General features: G+C 48.8%; 1 protein-coding gene across 10 annotated transcripts in view; it reads left to right on the top strand.

The window, feature by feature from the left end:
* Positions 1-25,026, top strand: part of CNOT1 (CCR4-NOT transcription complex subunit 1) — a 1,579,387-nt gene that overhangs the window by 527,852 nt on the left and 1,026,509 nt on the right. For all 10 annotated transcript variants that reach the window (XM_085638198.1, XM_085638193.1, XM_085638201.1 and 7 more), the window contains one exon: positions 10,003-10,204. In XM_085638198.1, coding sequence (XP_085494324.1) covers positions 10,003-10,204 — 202 coding nt within the window. The remainder of the gene's footprint in view (positions 1-10,002; positions 10,205-25,026) is intronic.

Genomic DNA, 25,026 nt, shown 5'->3' with positions numbered 1-25,026 from the left:
CTCAACAACTCTATTCCGGTCGTCTACGCGGGCCGCTGGGCCTATCAACGCCGTTCGGGCCTACAGCTCATGGAAAGGACTTCATTCATAAAATGCCCCCAGTGTGGAGCGAAATTCCCACACAGTGACCGTCACAAGGTCGGTAACCTGTGTCTCTCGCCAGAACACGACAAGCACAATTGCAAAACCTGTGCCTCTTTTCGATCGAAAAAGACCATCCGTGATCTCCGGGCCCGACGACGCATCATCACAGCTCCGGCACCAGCGGACATCTTCAAAGGCCCAGATGTCCCAGAGGAAGATTCCGAAGACCTGGAAATAGTGTCCGAAGCAGACGACTCAGACGACCACATCACTCCTGGTGAACGAGTGAGTACAACTGCCCCTACCCCCCCCACTCCACCCAAGAAAAAGAAGGCCCTGGTCAAGACTACGCCTGCTGGCCCCAGTCGCGACTGAAAACATACTTCAGAAGCCCCGCCCTCAGGCCCGGCTCCGAAGATACAGGACAAGCCTTCCGGTAGCTCGGGACCGAGCAAACCGCATATCCCTGTCTCGACGGCGTCTTCGGCCCCCGAAGCCGGAGAGCAACCTACTCCCAAAAAGATATCCGCTCCGACCACTTCGATGCCGAAAGATATACCTTGGGAACCAGAAACGATTTCAGTCTCCATATCCAAGCCAAATGACTCTAACACACCTCCTAAGGCCTCGGAGCACAAATCTCAACCCTGGTCAGACCCGAAAAAGTCGGCGCTGAAAGCGGTTATCCAGGAGGAAGAACTTTTTCGACTGGATCCTGTCGATCCCAATCAGAAAACTCAATATTGACCCCATAACAGGACATCTGGCCGCTGTGCCGCACAAGAGGAGTAAGCTGGACACAACAGACACACCTGCAGTGCCTGTGAAGAAAAGACTGTTGCACTTCACCTATAAGACCTTCTTCTCCTATTCCTCCTACTCCTGTTCTTCCTCCTATACCTCTCTCACCCTCACAGCCTATAACACTTCCACCACATACACCACCACCGCAGGATGATGATGATGATGAGGAGGATTTAGGGGGAGGCAACAATGACCCTTTCACTGACCCTGATAATGATACGGACACACCACAGGATGATTGGGACGATTATGATGACCCAATAGATCCCCCAGACTTCACAGATCCCAAGCCATATCCAACAAAACCATCTCCCCCAGATGACAATATTGGATTTGAGCAGCTTGTTAATAGAGCTGCTATTTACCATGGGATTCACATGCATTGAGTCACTGCAGGTGAGGATTTCCTTCTAGACACTTTCGAAAAGTCACAGAAATCTGTCCAAATACTGCCAATGCTCAAAGGGTCAGTAAACATGCCCCAGACTTGTTCAAAGACCCAGTGAGAGCTAGAATCCTCAATCCCAGGATTGATAAATACAAACCTTCCCCGATGATCCCGCTTACATCAAAGGGCAGCTACCCCTAGACTCACTAGTAGTGTCTAAGGCTAGAAAACGTGCCAACTCTCAAACCTCCCGTGACGCACCACCACCGGATAAGGAATGTAATTTGCTAGATGCCTCTGGCAAGAGTTGCTGCCCAAGCAGCCAATTACTGGCGCATAGCTAACACCCAAGCATGACTTGCTACGAATGATAGTGTTCACTATGACCGACGAGAAACCCTATTGCAACATTTTGCTGATCAGTACAAGACTCAGGCAAATTACTTGATTCAGGAAGGCAAGTTAATTACAATTGCCTCAATCAAGTGTGCCCTTGATGCAGCTAACACAGCCTCTAGTTCCATTAACACTAGTGTGCTCCTCAGACGACATGCCTGGTTACACATTTCAGGCTTTAAACAGGAGGTACAAACAACTATCCTCAACCCGCCGTTCAATCAGGAACAACTTTATGGACCGGCTGTAGACACCACTCTGGAAAAAATGAAAAAGGACACGGAGACTGCTAAATCCATGGGAGTGTTAGTCTCCATCCACACTTTGTTCCTTTCATCGCTCCTTTTTTATAGAGGAGCATCCAAAAACATGGGAACAGACACTACCTCCTCTTCTTACAAAAACACAACACAAACATCCCCCCAACAGAGAATATTTTAGAGGAGGATACAGGGGAAATAACAAAGGCAGAGGCCGAGGTAACTAACACTCTCACCTCCCCCACTAATAAACAGTGACTTCCCTCCACTCCCCCCAGAACATTAAACTCCGGTCAGGGGAAGGCTCTCACAGTTCTTTCCTGTCGAACTCCATCACAACAGACAAGTGGGTAAGACAAATTATCCAGTATGGTTACTGCCTGAAACTTACAGCAACCCCACCCACCATACCACCAGAACAACGTCCAATGTCCACAGAACATCTCACGCTCTTACAGCAGGTTCTTTTACTGCTTCAAAAGCAGGCAATAGAACCAGTTCCCTTACAGCATCAAGGAACAGGGGTTTATTCGCTGTATTTCTTAAACCCCCACAAGGACGGCACCCTGAGGCCAATACTCTACCTCAGACCTCTCAATCTTTACATACACTCAGATCATTACCACATGATCGCTCTTCAACAAGTCCTCCCACTACTTCAACAAGGTGACTTCCATGCCACCCTAGGCATCAAGGACACCTATTTTCATATTCCCATTCACCCCGCTCACAGGAAATACCTAAGATTCATGGCGGACGGACAACACTACCAGTTCAAAGTCCTTCCATTCGGAGTGACCACCGCACCCAGGGTTTTCACAAAGTGTCTGGTGGTAGTAGCAGCACACTTAAGAAGAAAGCAAATCCATGTCTTTCCCATACCTAGACGACTGGCTGATAAAAGCCAGGTCTTACAGTGTGTTCATCACCCTTCTCAAACCATCCAGCTACTACACGACTTGGGATTCAGTCAACTACACCAAGTCACATCATCAGCCCTCCCACATATATCAATATCTAGGGGCCACAATAGACACCTCAAGAGCTCTGGCATATCCCACTCCAGCCAGGATAGCCAGTATGCAAGCCATAATCACCAAATTTCAACAGCACTTCCTCCCAGCAAGGGTATTCATGCAGTTCATAGGAATGATGGCCTCTTGCATCTTTATCGTACCTCATGCAAGACTTCAAATGCGCCCCTTACACGAATGCCTAGCACGTCAGTGGAATCAGGCCCAAGGACAACCTATAGATCTGGTGTTGGTGGACAGCCGCACACATCGTGCTCTGCAGTGGTGGAACACACGAAACCTGTCCAAAGGGCGGCCATTCCTCGAGCTGGTTCCACAGATAGTGCTAACAGCAGACACATCACTCACCGGTTGGGGAGCCCATCTCCTAAAACAAACAATTCGAGGCATATGGACCACTCAACAGAAAGTGCTCCATATCAGTCACCTGGAATTACTAGCAATATTCCTTGCACTGAAATCATTCCAAGTACATCTACAGCAAGAGACTGTCCTAGTCCGGACGGACAACATGACAGCCATGTATTACATACAAAAACAGGGGGGCACACATTCCTTGCAGCTGTCCCAGCTTGCACAAAGCATTTGGAGAGGAGCCAGTCCACAAAACATATACCTGCTTGCACAACACCTTCCAGGAGTTCACAATCAGATTGTGGATCTGCGAAGTCGGCAGACACAGCAGATACACGAATGGGAACTTCATCCCCAAAATCTTCTACCATTTATTCAAATGTGGGGTCTACCAGAAATAGATCTTTTCGCCACAAACTTAAAATGCTCAGCCTTTGGCGCCAGATTTCCACACCCGTTGTCCAAAGGGAATGCGATATGGATGAACTGGTCAGGCAGATTTGCGTATGCTTTTCTGCCACTCCCACTAATTCCCCTAGTAGTACGCAAGCTCAGACAACAGTCTCTCAAGATGATCCTGGTGGCTCCCACATGGGCACGCCAACCGTGGTTCACAACACTACTGGAACTCTCAGTAGTTCCACACCAAAAACTACGCCTCGCCCCAACATTGCTAACGCAGAACCATGGAGAGATGACACTCCGACCCAGGTCAGCTGAATCTAGCAATCTGGCTCCTGAAGTCCTAGAATTCGGTTATCTTAACCTTCCTCCAGACTGTATGAATATCATTAAAGAAGCCAGACTCCCTACTACTAGAGCTTGCTATGCTGCAAAATGGAAAAGATTTGCCATCTACTGCAATAATCCTATCAATCCGCTGGATGCTTCCATACAGGATATCATCTGCTACTTGCTACACTTGCAAAGATGTAATCTGGCATATGCATCCATACGATTACATCTAGCAGCATTTGCTGCTTATTTACAAAATAGACCACACTTGTCACGATTTAGAGTGCCTGCAATTAAAGCTTTTGTGGAAGGCCTTAAAAGAATAATTCTTCCCATATTACCACCCTCTCTGGTGTGGAATTTAAATATTATTCTTACCAGGCTCATGATTCCCCCATTTGAACCTCTACTTAAATGTGAACTTCAGTTCCTCACATGGAAGGTAGCTTTCCTTGTCTCAATTACCTCTCAGAAGAGTGAGATCCAGGCTTTAAACATACAAGAACCATTCTTACAAATACATCGTAACAAAGTGGTTTTCAGAACAAATCCAAAATTCCATGCCAAAGTCATCTCTGCTTTTCATCTTAACCAGTTGAGTTACCGATGTTTTTCCAAAATCCTGACTCCGTAGCAGAGAGTCCTTCACACACTAGACGTTAAAAGGGCTCTTTATTATATTGATAGGACTGAACCCTTTCGAAAAACAAAACTGTTTGTAGCCTTCTCCCCACCTCATAAGGGTAACCCCATCTCCAAAGCTGGGATTGCCATGTGGATAGAAAAATGCATTCAAATATGCCAAAAGGCTAAACGCACATTAACAATTCCCCCTAGAGCTCATTCAACACCCAAACTAGGGGCTTCCATGGCATTCTTAGTTAAAATCAATATAGAGGACATATGTAAAGCAGCAACATGGTCTACACCACACACCTTCACCAAACACTATTGTGCTGACGTGCAGGCTAAGCAACACGCTTCAGTAGGCCAAGCTGTTCTTTAAACACTTTTTCAAACTACTGCAGCGGATACAGGTGACCACTGCTAGGGGAAACAGTGCTGTACGGTCTATGCACAGTGTACGATCTGCAGCTCATATGCCTCGAATGGAAAATGCTACTTACTAGTATGCATCATGTAGAGCTGCATATCCGTACACGCCCACCCGCCTCACCGGGACCTGTTTCCAATCCAGTATTATCTTAATTAGATACATTTACATGGACATCTCTTCTACCTACTGACTCCTATCATTTCCCATCATGGCGAAAAACAATCTGAGGATGGAGTTGATGCCCATGTGCACTATCGTCCAAGGGAGGAGTCGCCCATCTCTTGACTACAAAAGACTTCTTCCAAGACGACAACAAGGTGCAAGCATCTGAGCCAAACACCAGATGGCGATCTAATGCACAGTGTACGGATCTGCAGCTCTCCATGCCAAGAACAGATGCATACTGGTAAGTAGCATTTTCCTTTCTAATCACTATCTTTTCCTGCTTTTCGGTCTCTAGTCACTGATAACCTTTTGTGACTCATCTTGGGAAAACTTTACTAGATTCACTTAGTTGTTGTACTGGAGAGCCCCACGAGTCACAGGGTTCAAATCTCACACCTTCTGCCCTAGTTGGAACTCCACTATTGCAGCCATTTGGTTATTCTAAAGCTTCTGGAGCTCTTGGCTTGGCTCAAGGTTTTTAGTTGCTTTTTTCATGTTCTCGGCCATTCTGGAACAAAGTCCAAGCACATAATTCAAAATGTCCTATTTAGGCTCTATTTAGGCTCTTTGAGAGGCCTCGCCAATCCTTCCTTTACAAGACAAAATTTTCCAAACAGAAGTTCAAAGGGGGAAAACCCTAGTACCTTCTGTGACAATTGCCTGTAGATATCCTATCTCCTTTTTCAGGGAGTCCATCAATTATACTTTACTTGGTCTTGTTAAAGCTCTCAATCAGGCTATTTGTGGGTGATATGGGGTAGTGAATTTGTAAGTTACTCCTCATTTTGACCACATGTGTTTCAGGTAACCAGACATGAAGTTTGTACATATGTTTGATACCACCTCCGTTAGAAAACCCACTTTGGTAAAGAAACCAATGAGGGCTCTGGCTGCTGCAGGAGCATTAGTTGTCCTCAGCGGAATTTCTTCAAGATACCTGGTACACTCTGAGAAAGTGGCATCTTTCTTGCATGGTATGCCCCCACTTTTTGCTGAATTGCTGAATGTACTTTGAGTGTACCCTGGACTCCTCCCAATCAGGTGCCCAGGGCCTATGTTTCTTCCCTAAAACAAACAAAACCCAAATTGGCAAACCCTGGCCACATGTCAGCCCCTGGTAAATGGTACCCTAGGTACCCAGGGCCTTGTGACCAAGGAAGGCCTCTAAGAGCTGCAGCACTCCTTGTGCCACCCTTAGAGGCCCTGTACCCTTACACACACACACTGGCCTTTGCAGGCTGAGTGTTTGGGTGCAAGACAAAAAAAAGTCGACATGGCACACATCCCTGTGTGCCATGCCCATCACCTACACTGCCATGGCATACATCAGTCACCCCTCTAGCTGGGTGCCTTATGCCAATGGTGTGGGCACAGGAGCAGGAGCCCTGTGCCCCAACAGTGCCCAGGTCCATTCCTGAGCACAAAGTGCAGTGCTGCCATTTAAGAGTACATGGTGCTGAGAGCTCGTCAAACACGAGCTCCACAGCACCACAATGGCAACACTAAAGATGGAGACGTTTGGTATCAAACTTCTCAGCACATTAAACCCACACTGATGCCAGTGTGGGATTTAATGTACCCATCACCCCAGAGATTATCTTAGAGGTGCCCCCTTAAACCTAACCTACAATCCACGTCTGCTCTGAGGCTGCCATCCATCAGACATGTTACTGGACCCCTGGGTAGGAGAGCCCCTGCTCTCCTGGGCATGCAGCAATGCACATCCTGGGCAAGATGCTAAATCTCCTCCCCCAGGATGGGCAGGGGGAAGCTTCAAAGGCATGCCGCCTCTGAGCTTCCCCAGGCCCCTGCAACCCCCCACTCTGGCGGGAAGCTTTGGCCGGAAACCTCAAATAAGGACAGGGGATGTGCCAGCCTGCCAACCCCACCCCTCAGGTGGGGGAGGCGAGGTGAAGCACCTCTCCGGGCTCTCGCCATCTTGAAGATGGGGAGCCCTACCCTATCAGGACTAGGCAACTGCCCCCCTCCCACAGGAGAGAGGCAGGATAGGGGGTGTACCCACCCCAGGACAGGGACCCATTGGTCCCTGCTATTCACCTACCTGTAACGCCCCATAAATCTAGTATTTAGGGGCACCCTGAACCTTCCTTCCCCAGATACCAGATTCAAAACTACGAAGAGCAAGAAGAAAGAAGACCTGCCCTGCAGCTGCTGAAAAGAGGAAGACACCAACTGCTTTGGCCCCAGCCCTACCGGCCTGTCGACCCTCGAACCTGCTCCTTCTCCAGCCCGGCATCTCTTGTGGCTAGCAACCTTACCAACCCCGGAGGACCTGGCTACCTTTTGGCTCTAAGCCCCTGGGACTCCCATGAGTAGGGGCTCTACTCAAAACCTATCTCTAACCCCTGGCAGCAGCCCGGAACCGGGAACCCAGCACACTCTGCACCAGCCAAGCCTGGCCAGTGCCGGAGTGAACAAAGACCCTGAGGACGACCCCACGGCGACTGTAACCCCGAGTCCGGCACCCAAGGACCTCCCTCGACACTCCTGAAGAAGCCTGCAGCCTCAGAACAAGGTGCCCCCCCAACCGCGATCTACAGAGGGTAAGATTTCCCGACACCAAAAGGCACCCCTGCACGTGGCGCCCCACGGCCCCCTGTGCCCAATCCCGGGGTACCTACCTATCCTCCAATTACTCAACTTACCTCTCGAAGTGGTGGTGGCACCTGAAGAGTCCTCGTCCCCGAGCTTGCTGTCTTTTTCTAAACCGGAGATTTCCCATTGAAATCAATTGAGCGCCCGAAGACCCAAAGCCCTCTGCACCCAGCCGCCCGAATGGCCCTGGCAGTGAAAACTCTACACCTACCTACTTCCCCAATTGCCCTGAGTAAGTGACCAGGAGCCCAGCTCCCACAGCCGCGCGGCTTGCCAGTCAGCAGCCACCAACCAAGGCACCCCTATCCCTCATAGGATAACATTGGGCCTAACTCTCTCTGCACCCGGCTGCCCTAGAGCCGCTGAGGGTGAACCAACTGTACCTACCTGACCCTGGGAGACCTCTGAGTCTGTGTCCAGAACCTCAACTCTGCCAGTCGAGTACTTGCCCTTAAACCGCAAACTCTATTTCCCTCATAGGGTAACATTGACTGGCTTTTTCCTGAAATTTCTTCTAAGTGTGGACTTTTCAAATCTTAAAATATTCACCAAAAATCAGCTGAGTTACAAAAACGAAATTACTCACCTGCTCTTAGGTGAGCTCCCAGTGCTGGATCTTGGTGCCCAGCACTGACTCTGAAAAGTACCCACAACTATACTTACCTTTAACTCATTTTTCTTCCATAGGAAACTTTTGACTGTTTTTCTGTGAAATTTCTTCTAAGTGTCGATTTCTGCAATCTTTAAATATTCTTCAAAAATCGTATAATTTCTGAAAACGTAATTACTTACCTGTTTTGGATAAAGGTCCCAGTACTGAGTCTAGGCACCCAGTACTGGATTACAAAAGTAACGAGAACATACTGTACCTGTAACCTGAATTTTCTTCCATAGGGAATCGTTGACTGTTTTCTCTGAAATATTTTCTAAGTGTCAACTTTTAAAATAGCTAAATATTAGTTAAAAATCATTACAGTAATTAAGTAGAGTTTCATCACTTGATTCTGAGAACTGACCCAGGACTGAATCTAGGATCCAGTCCTGGAATTCCAAAAGTAATCTAAAAAGTAATCTGTTGCAAATATATTTTGAATTTACCATTGAGCTCAATGTATTGTTTAAAAATAGTTGCCTACTGCAACCACTTGTAACTGTTTACAAAAGTCTATTGCATATTGCAAAAGTATTTATATGAAAAATCTCCTGCTGAGAAAGTATATTTTAAATCCAAGTGTTGGTTCTAAAATAAAACAAGCATATTTTTTTTATGTATAAACCATTGGCCTAGAGTTCAGTTATTGAGTGTGTGAGACCATTTGCTGACTGTGTGTACAACAAATGCTTTACACTGTCCTCTGATACTGCCTTACTGCTCGACCAAGCTACCACTTTAGAGAGTAAGGTTATATCTAACTTTAACCTCTGTCAAGCCCTGGGGGACTGTGGACTCTGTACACCCTGTACCTATTAAGGAACAGTATATACAGAGCCACTTTCTCACTCTTCCTGGACAGGCTTTTTTTTCCTGGATCTCCTGACCCCTAACCTACTTGTGGATGGGGAAAATGTATGTAAAATTAGCAAAAGGGCCCACAATCCTGAAACAAAATCCTCATGGTAAAGTATACCTGGAGGGCTATATTGATTCAGATAGCCAGATCAGTTGTGACATCGTACATTTGTCTGACTCCTTCACTATTAACTGAAGGCAGGATTGAGTGTCTTAATTTGTTTTTTAGGATAATTTTGGCCTAAAATGTCCATTTCTAAAGTTACCTGCGTAGACAATCTTTTCATTACCTATTAAAAACACCATTTTACTATTTAAACACACCCACCTCCAGGACTGCTTGACCTAGCTACCTTGAGATTCTCAGGTTTAAAAACCATGTGCTTACTTGCTCAACCTCTGGGAGTACAATTGTATTGTGGCCCCAGGACATGTGGTTTGACTGTAACCATTCCATTTGCTACCTACTAACCCTAGTTTGTTGTAGGAGCCCAAAAATACAATCTGATGCATAAACATACTCTGCTAGTTACTTTGAAAATAAAACTGTTTTACATATTCTAGTTCAGTTCCTAATTGTTTTTCTTATTTCTTTGTAGATTGATCCTCTTGCAGCTATGGCATCTCTCAGCATTGGAAGCACTACTGCACCCCACACCCAGAGCTTGCCAGCTTTCCCTCCCAATCTGGGCTCCGCTTTTAGTACCCCACAGTCTCCAGCAAAAGCCTTCCCACCCCTCTCCTCACAGAGTCAGGGCACAGGTTTCAGTGGGATCGGGAATCTCCCCACCCAACTTCCAGGTAACTTCTCAACGAATCCTAGTTTTTTTTATACTATTTTGTTAAACCTCTATTTAGATTAGTCATCAAACCATCCCCTAATATTAATTTAAAGGGTGATTTCAGCCAGGAACTTTTCTATTCAGACCGTTGAAATTATATGTTTGAGGGATGTGAGCTCTAAATCACATGCTGTGCATAGCACTCCATCTAGTGTTGTGTCCGGATGTTTGCACTTTGTTTTTCTTCGAATAAATCTTTTCTAGTCACGAAGTAGGTGACTCCTCCTTTCGGTGATATTACGTATGGACATCGGCTCCATTGTTAGATCGTTTTTTTTCTCCATCGGGTTCGGACATGAATTACTGCGCTACGGTTTGACACTGTTCCTTCGATTTCCTTCAGTGCACAAGACCCTCACCCTTGACGGTATTGTTTCCGTCACGTCTCCCTTTTATATCGCGTATCGTATTTACTTATCAAAACTATCTTTCGATTGGAAAGCTTGTGGAAGGCCCTCTGGCCTACCCGCCCCGGGCTGACCCTCAGTCGATGGAACGAAATCCCTTCATATACTGCCCTCTGTGTCACACGAAATACCCGCGCGCCGACTCACACGAAGTGTGTAAATTGTGTTTGTCTCCCAAACACAGGACTGTGATGAGTGCCAGGCTTTCCGCTCCAAGAAAACACTTTGCAACAGTTGGGCTCGACGTTGCGACAATGCACAAGCTCCATTCTGGACGTCTTCGGGCAACAATCGGATGAAGAGGCCGGGGAAGCTATGGGAACCGAGGAGGAGCAAGAGCCGATCCCCATCTCAGAACTCTACTCCGACCAAGTGGGAGACATCCCACATGGACAACGTACTGTGAGTACAGATCCCCACCCCCCCCCCCCCCACCCCCCCCACCCCCGTCCCAAGATCCAACTCCACATAAAAGAAGGCTCCGGTCTAACCCGCGCCCTTGGGTCCCGGTCGGCACCGAGACCACGCTTCCGACGCCCTGCCTTCAGGCTAGGCACCGAAGCCAGAAGCCTTCCGGCTCTGAAAACACACCCCAAATCAAGCTCCGAGCCCAGACCTTTGGGGTCGAAACAAGTCCGGCTCCGACCCACACCATTCGCCACCGAAACTCACTTCGGATCCAAAGACACCAAAACTTTTGGCACTGAAACAGATGTGCCGAAATAACCAAAAAAGCAGCTTCGGTGCTACGATCCACACACCAGATCCGAAACAGTGTTGTATATTCACCCACAAACTGGACACATCACCACTAAAGTGACTTTAAAAAGGACTGATGCAGAAGAGGAATATCGCATTCGTTTGAAGAAGAGAACTGTTTGAACTAACCCCCCCCCCTTCCTCCTCTGCCATCACCTCCTTCCCTTCCAACCAATTTCACCTGAGCATTCACCACCACATACACCTGACAACCAGGCGGATGGGGATGGCAATGGGAATGGGAGACTATCAGCCACTACAAGACCCATTGGATGAATAAAACACCAATTCGCCCACAGGCAATAATCTCGACTTGTACCCTAACAAGCCTACTCCACCGGCTGACAGTGTAGGGTACATTGTTTCTCTGGGTAGAGCTGCCAACTACCATGGGGTGCAGCTACATAAAGAATTCCTAGAAAAGGATATCCTCTTTGAAACCCTAAGTAGCACGTAAAAGTAATCACACACACTACCCATGCTCAAGGGGAAGATCAGGCATGTAGATCTCTTCAACGACCCTGTCAGGGATTGTATTCTTACCCCCAGGGTAGATGAGAAATACAAGCCAACACCCATCACACCCAGTATATACAAGGGGACAATTACCATTAGGCTCCATGGTTGTGTCCAATGAAAGAAAAATAGCCAACTCCTAAACTACAGGAGAGGCTCCACCCCCAGATAAAGAATCCAAACGTATTGATGCTTCAGAGAAAAGGGTGGGCTCTCGGGCAGCACACATCTGGTGTATTTCTAACACTCCGGCGTTGCTGGCAAGATACGACCATGCACACTGGGACGAGATGGAGCACTTAATCCAATTTTTGTCCCAGGAACATAGATCTAAAGCACAAGACCTGGTGCATGAGGACCAACTTGTTTCGAACCACGCAATCAGATGCTGCAGACACTGCTGCTAGAGCTGTAAACACCAGCGTCGTTATAAGGAGACATGCCTGGCTCTGCATATCTGGGTTCAAACCTGAAGTTGAACTCTCCATATTAAATGCACCCATTGATAAGGACCTCCTCTTTGGCCCACTGGTAGATTCTTGACTGGTAAAGATGAAGAAAGACACTGAAGTGGCCAAATCCATGGGAGCCCTTCAGTCAACACAAAGCCGGGGTTCCTTTCGGCACTCTTTCGACCGCGTAGGTTCCAAACATACCTCCTCTAAGACCCCCTCTGTCTCTAGGGGTTACTTCAGAGGGGGTTACAGAGGCAACAATGGCAAAGGCAGGGGTAGAGGTTCAAACACATGTACCTCCCTATCAATACAAAACAGTGACTTGCCTACACTCCCCCCCCCCCCCCCCCCCCCCCCCCCCCCCCAACCACTTAACACCTGTTACGGGAAAACTGTCAGATTTTCTACCAATCTGGCAGTCAGTAACAGACAATTGGGTTCTGCAAATTATCCGTTCTGGTTACTGCCTGGAGTTCATCAACACTCCTCCAAACGTTCCACCAAAGTCACACATTTTCTCCAGATTCCCTACACATCCTCAAACAAGGGGTGCAGTCTCTCCTTCTAAAAGGGGCTATAGAGCCCTTACCACCACATCATGGGTCGGGCATGTACTCTTTTACTCCCTAATACCCCAAAAAGATGGTTCTCTCTGACCAATATTAGATCTGAGAACTCGAGTCTTTACATTCGCTCAGATCATTTCCACATGGTAACACTTCAACAAGTACCTCTTCTGCAGAAAGACGACTTTGTCTACTCTAGATTTAAGACGCCTATTTTCATATTCCAGTCCACCCCGCTTATCATTTCTCAGGTTTGTGGTAGCGGGTCAACACTTACAGTTCAAGGTAATTCCGTTCGTAGTCACCACTAACCCCATAGTCTTCACAATGTGTCTGGCGATAGTAGCTCCTCACCTGAGAAGACAGAGCATCAATGTCCTCCCATACTTGAACGACTGACTCATTAAAGCCAGTAGGTACCAGCAATGTCTTCAGCACACTTTAAGACCAATTCAGTTACTACATCAACTAGGGTTCACAATCCGTGATAATCGCATCTTCAACCAGCCTATACTCAGGACTACCTAGGAGCCACGCTAGATACTCAAAAAGCTCCGGTGTTTCCCAGCAAAGCCAGGATTCGCAATATTCAGGCTTTAGTTCTTCTGTTTCAATCCAATCATTGGCTTCCAGCTCAGGTTTATATGCAACTGCTGGGAATAATCGCATCTTGCATATTATCGTCCCCCATGCCAGGTTGCACATGCGGCCACTTCAAGAATACTTAGTCAATCAGTGGAACTTGTAGCTCTCTGCAGTGGTGGAACACACAAAATTTGTCAAAAGGATGGTCTTTTACAGACCCGGTTCCACAGATAGTACTGACAGCGGACGCGTCCCTCACTGGCTGGGGAGCTCATCTCCAACACAGTGCAAGGCCTGTGGAGCCAACAGAAGTTGCTCCACATCAATCATTTAGAGTTGCTTGCAATCTTTCTAGCTCTCAAGGCGTTTCAGACTCACTTGGAGGGCAAAGCTGTCTTGGTTCGTGCAGACATGACTGCTATGTATTAATATACAAAAACAGGGGCACACACACACTCTCTCTCTCTCTCTCTCCAACTGTCCCACTTAGCCCAAGACCTCTGTAAGTTGGCCATTCACCACAAACCTTATCTCCTAGTGTAACACCTTTCTGATGGATACATCTGCCAGTGGATTCCTCAACTTGTGAATATCCCCTGAGCCAGCATTCCATGGAACTTTTTTCCCCAGCTCTCTACGCCGACGTGGACGACGTTATAATGCATCGGCTCCGCTCGCGACTCCATATGACGTCACCGGAGCCATAAGTGCCACGTCGGCGTGATGACGTTGGTTCCCTTTTTCTGCGCCGTCGACGCGCAACGGTTTTTCCAATACTCTCTTGCTACTTTGTAGTTGTTAGGTGTTACTGTTGGAGAAAATCTGTAATGTCTTCGAGGAAGTCGGGTTTTAAGCCCTGTAGGGAATGTGGGGGCCACGTGTCTGACGGACCCCCATGATGATTGTTTGTGGTGCCTTTCATCCGACCACAATGTCAAGGAGTGTTCAAGCTGCAGGAGGATGAATCCGAAGGCGTTTAAGGAGAGGTAGGCAAAGCTTTTTATGGCCAAAGTCTGAAAGGAGAAGAGAGGTAGAAAGGAGAGGTCGAGGCCGGAGTAGTCGACTTCGAGGTCATCGAAGTCGAAAAAACATCATAAAAAAAGGAAGCATTCCTCTCGGCGCCGGTCTTCTAAGAACAAGGCGTCGAGATCGGCTTCGCCTCGACTACGTCGAAGTAAGGATTTGTCTCCTTCTACTTCTCCTAAGTCTTCGGAAGGATCTACTTCGCTGAAGCTGACTCCAGCGCGGTCACCGGCGTCGTCTCCGGTTCCAGTGGAGTCATCTGTTTCTGATGATGAGCAGGAACAAAGGAAGGAGCCTTCTCCAGGGCCTGAGGATCCTTCGGCTCTGGTAGAGGACTCTGCGGTGCTGTTGCCAGGTACTCCGCAGATGGATACAGGATCGGTTCCTTATCCGCAGTTCCCGGCTCCAGGTACTGATTCTTCACATTTTTTAAATGCAATGTATGGAATCTTCAATCGGACTGCCTTCCCAACCGGTGCACCGACTGGTCCCGTGGGTCCTATGGCGTATGCTCTAGGGGTACCGCAGCAGTATGCACAGGCCCCGTTTATGCCTTTTCTGCCGATGGTGCCTTTGTGGCAGTTTCCGGCGCCGTCTGATCCATCGCGACTCGGGCTGGATCGTCGGGCTTCGGAGCCTTTCTCGACGCCGTTGCCGACTCCATCGGCGCCGCCGACTCAGTCTTTGGTGCCGCGGACTCCTACACCTCTGGTTCCACCGACGCCGCGTACTAGGCCGGCTCCACGGATTCGGTCGAGAAGGGAGGCCCAAAGAGCCTTTGATGAGGAAAGGTATAGAGTGGAGGTAGAGGAAGGTGAAGTGGATACGTCCTCTGAGTTTGGAGGGATACAAGAGGCTAGTGGCCTGGATACGACTCCTGAGTGGGAGCATACTTCATATAGGTCATCTCCACCTCAGGAATTGATTCCTTATCATATGGTTATAAAGAAGGCGGCCGAGTTGTTGGATTTTCAGTTGCCCTCTGCGGAGTATAAATCTAATCTGCTGACATGTTGCATTCACCTACTTCGACTTCTGAGCCTTTACTGCCTTTTAATGAGGCTATTTTGGAGCCTGTTTTGGAGGTATGGCGAAAACCACTTTCTTCTCCGGCGGCTTCCAGGCAGGTGGCGAGAAGATACAGGGTGGCACCTGGGGATCCAGATTGTCTTTCTATGCACCCGTCGCCAGAGAGCCTGGTTGTGCAGGCGTCCTGCTCTAAGCATGCTTCGGGAGCGTTCCCTCAGTCTCCTGCGGACAGGGAGTTCAAAAAGGTTGACCAGGCGGCTAAGAAAACTTTTTCTTCAGGAAGTATGGCACTTAAGTCTACCAATGCCAAGTGCTTGCTGGGTCGTTATGTGCATGCCTTAATGGACTCAATGAAGTCTTTAGCCCCTAAGCTGCCTGAGGGTGATAAGGCGTCCTTCATGGAGGTGGTCGCAGATACTCAAGCTGCTGCTAGGCAAGTGATTCAATCGGGGCTTGATACAGCAGATTCAGTGGCGAGAATAATGGGCTCGTCTATAGCCACAAGAAGGCAGGCATGGCTCCGTTCATCTGGCTTCTCCACGGACGTTCAGGCCACATTGGTGGATTTGCCGTTTGATGGACAAATTGTTTGGAGAAAAGGCTGACTCCGCCCTTCAAAGATTTAAGGACAGCAGGGTAACAGCTACATTTTTGGGGCTGCAAGCTCCTGCTAAAGGATTTGGTTTTAAAAAGTTTAGGGGTTTCGGAAGGTCTTCATTTCGCTCCTTCCGACAGCCTCAGCAGCAGCAACAGCAGAATCCCCTCTATAGGTCCTATAGAGGGAGACAAAGGGGTCGGAGAGGTTCTGGACGCAACCCCTCTTCTTCCTCCTCTTCCCAATGAGGCTTCAGGGAAGCAGCCCTAGATCCCCCATCCTGGATCATGTAAAACCTGTGGGGGGGTCGGGTGTCCTATTTTCTGCGGGGTTGGAAATCTGTTACGACAGACCTTTGGGTTTTGAACCTCGTGGAGACTGGGTACGCCCTTCCCTTTCGGTAGTTTCCTCCCACTTACCCTCCTTGCCAAGGTTACTGCTCAGAGGACCGTCTGCTTCTTCTGCAGAAGGAGGTTCTGGCTTTCCTTCAAAAAGGGGCGATAGAGGTGGTTCCGGAGCAGGAAAGGGGTCAGGGATGCTACTCCTGGTATTTCCTGATTCCCAAAAAGGACGGCAAATTCCGTCCGATACAGGACCTCAGAATCTTGAACTTTTACCTGAAACAGGAGAAATTCAAGATGCTGACCCTTGCGCAGATTCTTCAGGCGTTGCAGCAAGGAGACTGGATGGTGTCGCTCGACTTGCAGGCCGCGTACTTCCATGTCCCGATCCTGAAGTCGCACAGGAAGTATCTCCGTTTTACGGTTGGGTCGCAACATTACCAGTTTGCGGTCCTCCCGTTTGGTCTTACTACCGCACCTCGAGTCTTCACGAAGGTGATGGCAGTGGTGGCTGCTCATCTCAGGAGGTCGGGGATTCCAGGTTTCCCCTACCTGGACGACTGGCTTCTGAAGGCAGTCCCCAGAGATGGTGCAGCGTCATCTGCAGGTTACATCTCAGCTGTTATTCGACTTAGGTTTTTCGATCAATGTGCCCAAATCTCACCTGGTGCCCTCTCAACGCAACCTGTTTATAGGGGCGGTACTGGACACTACTGTGTGTCGAGCATTTCCTCCTCAAAGAATTCTCGACATTCAGGAGATGGTCCCTTTATTCCACAAGGGAGCGGTTGTTCCAGTTCTGAAGGTCCTTCGCGTGCTCGGTCTGTTCGCTTCCTGCATTCTGTTGGTCAGCCATGCACGCTGGCACATGAGGGCGCTCCAGTGGTGCCTCCGTGAGCAGTGTTATTAGCACAACGGAGATCTCGGGGAGTCGATCAGGATCTCCAGAGAAGCTGCAGCGGATCTGTCTTGGTGGAGAGTGGAGGGCAACCTGTCTCAAGGAAAGCCCTTTCATCTTCCTCCATTTGTGGCCACAGTGATAACGGATGCATCCACCTTAGGCAGGGGTGCTCATCTGGGGGATCTGCAGATCAAGGGTCTTTGGTCTCCAGAGGAAAGGTTGCTTCAATGAACCTTCTGGAATTGCGGGCGATACGTTTGGCGCTCAAGGCCTTCCTCCCTTCGCTTCGCGGTCAGTCGATTCAAGTCCTGAGAGACAACACTACCGTGATGTGGTATGTCAACAAGCAGGGAGGAGTGGGGTCTCTTTGTTTTGCAGAGGCCTTACGTCTATGGTTCTGGGCTCAGGACCATCAGATTTGTCTGATGGCAAATCATCTGGCCGGGGTGCTGAACCTACGTGCGGACAGTCTCAGTCGGCAGTTCTCCGCCGATCACGATTGGAGGCTCCATCCGGAGGTGGTTCGTCACGTCTTTCAGACGTGGGGGACACCTCGGGTGGACCTGTTTGCCACCAGCGAGAACGCGCACTGCCTGTCATTCTGCAGTCTCCAGTTTCCGATGCAGGGGGCGTTGGGGGTCGCGTTTCAGTTGAGTTGGGGTTCACAACTCCTTTACGCGTTTCCTCCCACACCCTTGATTCCTCGGGTTCTGAGGAAGATTCGCCAACACCGGTCCCAAGTCGTATTGATCGCCCCGGATTGGCCAAGAAGGGTGTGGTACACAGATCTTCTCCACCTCTCCTCGTGCCCTCCGCTCCGTCTCCCTCTGAGGGCAGACCTCCTTTCGCAATCGGAGGGGCAGGTTCTACACCCCCACCTCCAGAGCTTACACCTTCATGCCTGGAGATTGAACGGGGCAACCCGAGTTCATTCTCTCTCCCGCCTGATGTGGTGGATGTTATTTTATCGGCCAGGCGACACTCCACCAAGTCCATTTACTCCTACAGGTGGTCGAAATTTGTTAAATGGTGTGGAGAGAGATCCATTGACCCTTTAAAAGCCCATCTTTCTAATGGGCTTCAGTTTGCTCTTTCCTTGGCTCAGCAGGGCTGTGCTGTGGCCACGGTTAAGGGCTATCTATCTGCCTTATCGGCTTTTCTAGGTCTTCCTGATCAACCGTCACTATTTAAATCTCCGATTGTACTGAGGTTTATCAAGGGTCTTACAAACATGTTTCATCCTGCTCCCTTTGTAATGCCACAGTGGGACCATAATCTTGTCTTGACTTTTTGGATGGGCTCCCCGTTTGAGCCTCTTCATAGCTGTCCTTTAAGGTGGTCGGTCTTGTTGCCATAACCTCGGCAAGGAGGGTGAGTGAGCTTCAAGCTCTTAGTTCCAAACCCCCTTTTTTGACATTACATGCTGAAAGGATGGTACTCAGGACCAGGGCTGCTTTCCTGCCCAAAGTTGTTACTCCGTTTCATTTGGGGCAGTCTATTACTCTCCCTGTTTTTTATCCACCTCCTCATCCCTCCAAGGAGGAGGAAAGACTCCATCGCCTGGATCCAAAGAGGGCTGTGAGTTTTTATTCGGACAGAACGAAAGACTTTCGTCTGGACGATCAGCTCTTCGTGGGCTATGTTGGTAATTCGAAAGGAAGAGCGGTGCACAAGCGCACTTTATCGAGCTGGATTATCCTTGCCATCAAGATCTGCTACGCCCTGGCTGGTAAGACTCCTCCTGAGGGTATTAGAGCTCATTCAACTAGAGCAATATCGTCTACATCTGCTTTGGCCAGGGGTGTTCCTGTGGCAGATCTTTGTAAAGCCGCGACTTGGGCCTCCCTCCATACTTTCGCAAAGCATTATTGCTTGGACTCTGAGATGAGGAGGGAGGGCCACTTCGCGCGCTCTGTCTTGCAAGACTTTTTGGTATAGGAAGGTGGACACCCTCCTCCGGGAGTGGGGACTGCTGTGGGAATCTATTCACAAGGTGAGGAATCCACTGGCAAATGTATCCATCAGAAGAACAAGTTATTTACCTTCGGTGGATACAGTATCTGCCTGTGGATTCCTCACTGGCCCACCCTCCTCCGTGTTGTCCACCTTTGTATACCTTAAAAGATGTGTTGCTTGAGATGTTGTTACACTTTCTTGTATATTGGTAGGAAATGCTTGTTTTATTTAGCTTTCCTTTTCCTTGTATACTTTGTGTATATGATTGTATATTGTATACTGTGTATACTTTCTATCTGTCGTTGGTCCACCTGTGCGCCTCAGAAAAAATGGGTGGAACTGACGTCATCACGCCGACGTGGCTCTCTTATGGCTCCGGTGACGTCATACTGAGTCGCGAGCGGAGCCGATGCATTATGACATCGTCCACGTCGGTGTATAGAGCTGGGGAAAAAAGTTCAGTGGAATGCTGGCGCAGGGGATATTCACAAGGTGAGGAATCCACAGGCAGATACTGTATCCACCAGAAAAAGCGTTACCGAAGGTAAGTAACTTGTTCTTCAGGAGTGACCATACCAAATTGTAGATCTCTGCAGGAGAGGTGGCAACTAGACAAATGGGAACTTCACCCTCAAGTTCTCCTCCCATACTTTCAAAGTTGGGGAGTCTCTCCCATGGACCGGTTTGCCACACACCAAAATGCTGAAGCTTCGCCTCCCGGTAACCACACCCGCAATGCAGGGAAAAGCACTATGGATGAACTGGTCAGGGATATTTGCCCCAGCTTTTCTGCCTCTCCCACTCATTCCATTAGTGGTTCAGAAGCTCAGGCAAACATCTCGCACTAATCCTGGTAGCTCCCACATGGGCACGTCAACCTTGGTTCACAACCCTGTTGGAGCTGTCTGGTTCCTCATCAAAATCTGCATTTAACCTCCAGTTCCTCTCACAGAGCTATGAAGAAATCAGACACCCAGATCCCAGACACCTGAACCTCGCGATCTGGCTCCTGAAGTCTTAGAGTTTGGTTACTTGAACCTTCCACCATAATGTATGACTATCATACCACAAGAGCTTATTATGCAGCTAAGTGGAAGCGATTTGTTTATCATAACAATCAAATCGACCCTCTTGATGCTTCCATACAATACATCTGCTATCTGTTACACTTGCAACAGTCCGCGTTGGCTTACACCTCTTTTTACCTAAGTTAGTATCTGCATTTCACATAAATCGATCAGTAGGATTACCTATATTCTTCCCTCAACCTGATTCGGTTGCAGAACGAGCTCTACACACCCTATGTCAGAAGATCACTTTTGTAGCACATTGAAAGAACAAAATCGTAAAATAAAACAACTTTTTGTTGTTTTTGCGCCACCACACAAGGGCAATCCTATTTACAAATCAGGTATTGCAAGGGGGACTAATTGCATTCAAACTTGCTATGCGACAGCAAAGAGAACTCTAACTGTACCCACTAGGGCACATTCCACTCGTAAGCTAGGGGCCACTATAGCTTTCTTGGGAAACATTCCCATAGTTGACATTTGCAAAGCTGCAACATGGTCTACACTGAACACATTTCACTAAGCACTATTGTGTATATGTGTTAGCGAGACAACAAGCCAATGTGATTCAAGCAGTACTTAAAACACTGTTTCAGATAACTCGCTACAGGTTAGCCACTGCTTTGGGAGGATACTGCTGTTCGAGGCATGTGGGCTGCTGAATTCATATCTGTGCATAGATCGCCGCCTAGTGTTGGGTCTGGATGATTGCACATTGTTGTCCTGGAAGAGTCTTCGAAGTATCACGAGATAGGTGGCTCCTCCCCTGGACTACAGTGCGCATGGGCATCCTCTCCATCCTCAGATTGTTTTTTTCTGCCATTGGGTTCGGATGTGCTTATCTTAGCTCAAGTTCGGAAACTTTAGTTTAAGGCCAAAAGGCCTTTAGATTTCGTCGGTATTGTTCGCGTTCGGTATAGACCAGCTTTTTTGTTTTTTTAGTAACTTCTTCACGCTTTTCGGATCCGCTTCGGTCCGAACATCGATCAACGCTCGACGATGGAATCGAGGACTCCTTTCAAAAGATGTCCTTTATGCCATGCGAAATACCCACACGTCGATGTCCATCCGGTGTGCAACAAATGTCTCTCACCGGATCATGATGAGTCAAAATGTATGGCCTGCGCACGGTTCCGCTCGAAGAAGACTCTGCGGAATCGACAGGCGGCGAGATTGGAGGCACAGCAATCAGCGCCTGCCCCAGTCAACATCTTCGGAACCGAGGATGAGGAAGTCGAGAGCGTAGCAGACATAGACTCCAGCCATGCTTCCAAACGTGAATCCCGATCGCAAGACGATGATGAGGTGATCTTCGAGGATAAAGACGTCGTCGGCGAGGTAGGAGACGACGATGAGGCCCTTGGGGCCGAGGAAGACAGCTCCAGCGAAGAGCTAGGCCAATCCGTCGATACGGAGGCCGAGAGACAAAGTCTTCATAAGGCTCAGGTCGAGGGATCGCCTGCGGGCCTTACCCGAGATCAATCACACAGTTCTTCGGCCCCGCCTCAAGGCCCGGCCTCTAACATTTCACAGGAGCCATTAATGTCGAAGACTACTGGATTTCATTCAGTGAAACCGAAACCATCCGTCGCACCGGTTACATCGAAACCGAAAGTGCAACTGGTTCAGGTCGGACCAAAGGCCTCGAAGCCCTCCACTCCTTCGACGCCGACGCAGGTCATCGGCACCGAACACGCCAAAAAGGACTTCGGTGCCGAGATCACCAAGAAGGGTTCCGGCACCGAGTCAAAGAAGAAGGCCCTCAGTCCCCACAAGGCGCCTAGGCCTATGGCACCGAAGATTGCGGCCCAACCCACCAAGGTCATGGTGGTCGATCCGTCTGCGTCGACATCAAAGAATGCGGCGCCTACCAAATCATCAGCTCCGAGGAGCGTCGATACCAACCTTCGGATCGACGACCCAAAGACTGGGAAAAAAATCGGACACCGCATCGACGCCTGCCTTCAAGGTGCCTACCGGTTCCAAAGCACCATCTGCGTTCACATTGCAACAGGTCTCATCATCGTTGCAACGCATCAGGGACCGGGCAACCCTCGAACCCAAGTCGGGTCCCGACCCGCGCAAGGTCGCAAAAGCACACTCGGCGCCGGCGCACATCACATTTGGATTGCTGCCGCCCAGGGCACCGAAAACGTTCGAAATTCGGACACGTGTCCACCAAACACAGACACTATCCGATGGACAAATCGATGTCGAGCCTTTGCAGGAACACTTTATCGACGCCGACACTGGTCGGCTGCTGCTCTGCAAGCAAAAAATTACACCAGAGAAGGGTTTGGAGTCATACAAGATTCCTTTCAAATAGAAACTGCCAGCAAGTTCCACACCAGTGCTTCAAGAAACCTTTCAACCCTACCTTCAGGACCCACCGTCTTTTTCTCCAACTCATTCGGAGGCAGATGACGGAGAGGACTATATAGGGGATGATACCACTTATCCGGTGGATATCGATCCTGATGACCACCTGCAAGACCCAGATCAGGCATGGGGAGACCCCACCGACCAGGGTAACGCACCAGATGCTCCTGACACGCAGCTTTATAATATAAAGACATCTCCCACAGAGGATACTGCTGCCTTTAATGCCCTCATTGAACGGGCTGCTGCCAATCATGGAGTAGAACTCCATTCTGATACTGTAGAGGAGGATTTCTTAGTGGACACGTTCGCCTCCTCTGAGAAAACCGTCAAAACTCTGCCAATGTTGAAGGGGGTTCTAAAACCTGCAAAAGACATTTTTAAGGAAACAACCAGGGCATGGGTGTTGAACCCGAGAATCGAGGAAAAAATACAAGCCAGCACCCGGAGACCCTATGTACATTAAGGGTCAATTACCATTGGACTCCATGGTTGTTTCTAATGCTCGCAAACTAGCACATTCACAAACAGGTGATGCTCCTCCCCCGGACAAGGAGTCCAAAGTGCTGGAGACATCAGGCAAAAGGATAGCAGCGCAAGCAGCAAACATCTGGCGCACTGCCAACACCCAGGCACTCCTGGCCTGTTATGATAGGTCACACTTTGACACACTAGAATCGCTGCTACAACACTTGCCAGATGATTACAAAGAGGCAGCGGAGCTCCTTATCAGAGAGGGCCAACTCCTTACAAATGCGTTCATCAAATGCGCACTAGATGCAGCCGACACTGCAGCGAGGGTGATCAACACTAGTGTAATGTTGAGGAGGCACGCATGGTTGAGAATCTCAGGCTTCAAACCTGAAATTCAGAAGATCATCTTAAATCAACAGGTCAACCCAGACTTTTTATTTGGCCCAGAGGTTGACACTACCCTCGAAAAAATTAAGAAAGATACAAACTGCAAAATCTATGGGGGCTCTGCAGTCGCAGCAGTTTCGGAGTGGCTCCTTTCGTCGCCCCGGGAATAGAGGAGCAGCTAGAGGTCAGGGGTCCCAGCAGTAGTACAATAAAGGGAATACACAAAGTACCTATGATAAAAACAATAGAGGTGGATATCGTGGATCCAGCACCAAAGGCAGAGGACGTGGGTATAACAACACCAGGTCCTCCCCCAAAAACAAACAGTGACGCCTTCTCCCTGCCCCCAACCACATAACACCTGTCGGGGGGAGACTCCAACAGTTCCTGTCAGTCTGGAGATCCATCACCACAGACAGGTGGGTCAGGGAAATTATCCAGTACGGTTACTGTCTCGAATTAACGTCCACTCCGCCCAACATACCGCCAAAGCACCGTCCTATGTCCGTAGAGCACTTGGCATTATTGCAGCAGGAAGTACTAAGTATGCTGCAAAAAGGTGCAATAGAAGTCGTGCCCGTAAACCAACAGGGGACAGGAGTGTACTCTCTGTACTTCTTGGTCCCAAAAAAGGACGGATCTCTCAGACCTATACTAGACCTGAGACCCCTCAACCACATTATGTCAGAGCATTTTCATATGCTCACCCTCCAGCAGGTTCTACCGTTACTCAGTCAGGGAGATTTCCTAGCCACACTGGATTTGAAAGATGCGTATTTCCACATACCCATACACCCATCACACAGAAAATATCTCCGGTTCACTATTCAGGATCAACATTATCAGTTCAAAGCTCTCCCTTTCGGAGTAACAACAGCACCCAGGGTCTTTACCAAGTGCCTAGCGACAGTGGCTGCACATTTACGGAGACAGCACATTCACGTCTTCCCTTACCTGGACGACTGGCTTGTTCAGGCAAAGTCAGCCCAGCAATGTGCCAGCCGCATATCCCACACCATTCACCTTCTTCACAGTCTAGGATTCTCAATAAATTATCCAAAATCACATCTTCAACCCGCACACGTGCGCCAGTACCTGGGCGCGACCATAAACACTCGGGAAGCCACAGCTCAGCCAAATTTGGTAAGGATCAACAGCATGCAACTGCTGATCACAAAGTTCAAACCTCAACACTCCCTTCCAGCGCGAGTGTTCATGCAGCTGATAGGCATGATGGCCTCCTGCATCTTCATAGTCCCGCACGCTAGACTACACATGCGCCCGCTTCAGGAGTGCTTGGTACGTCAATGGAATCAGGCTCAAGGAAAATTGACAGAC

Source organism: Triturus cristatus, chromosome 12 (assembly GCF_964204655.1).
Source record: "Triturus cristatus chromosome 12, aTriCri1.1, whole genome shotgun sequence".
Lineage (NCBI taxonomy): Eukaryota > Metazoa > Chordata > Amphibia > Caudata > Salamandridae > Triturus > Triturus cristatus.
This window is presented reverse-complemented; position numbering and strand designations above follow the sequence as displayed.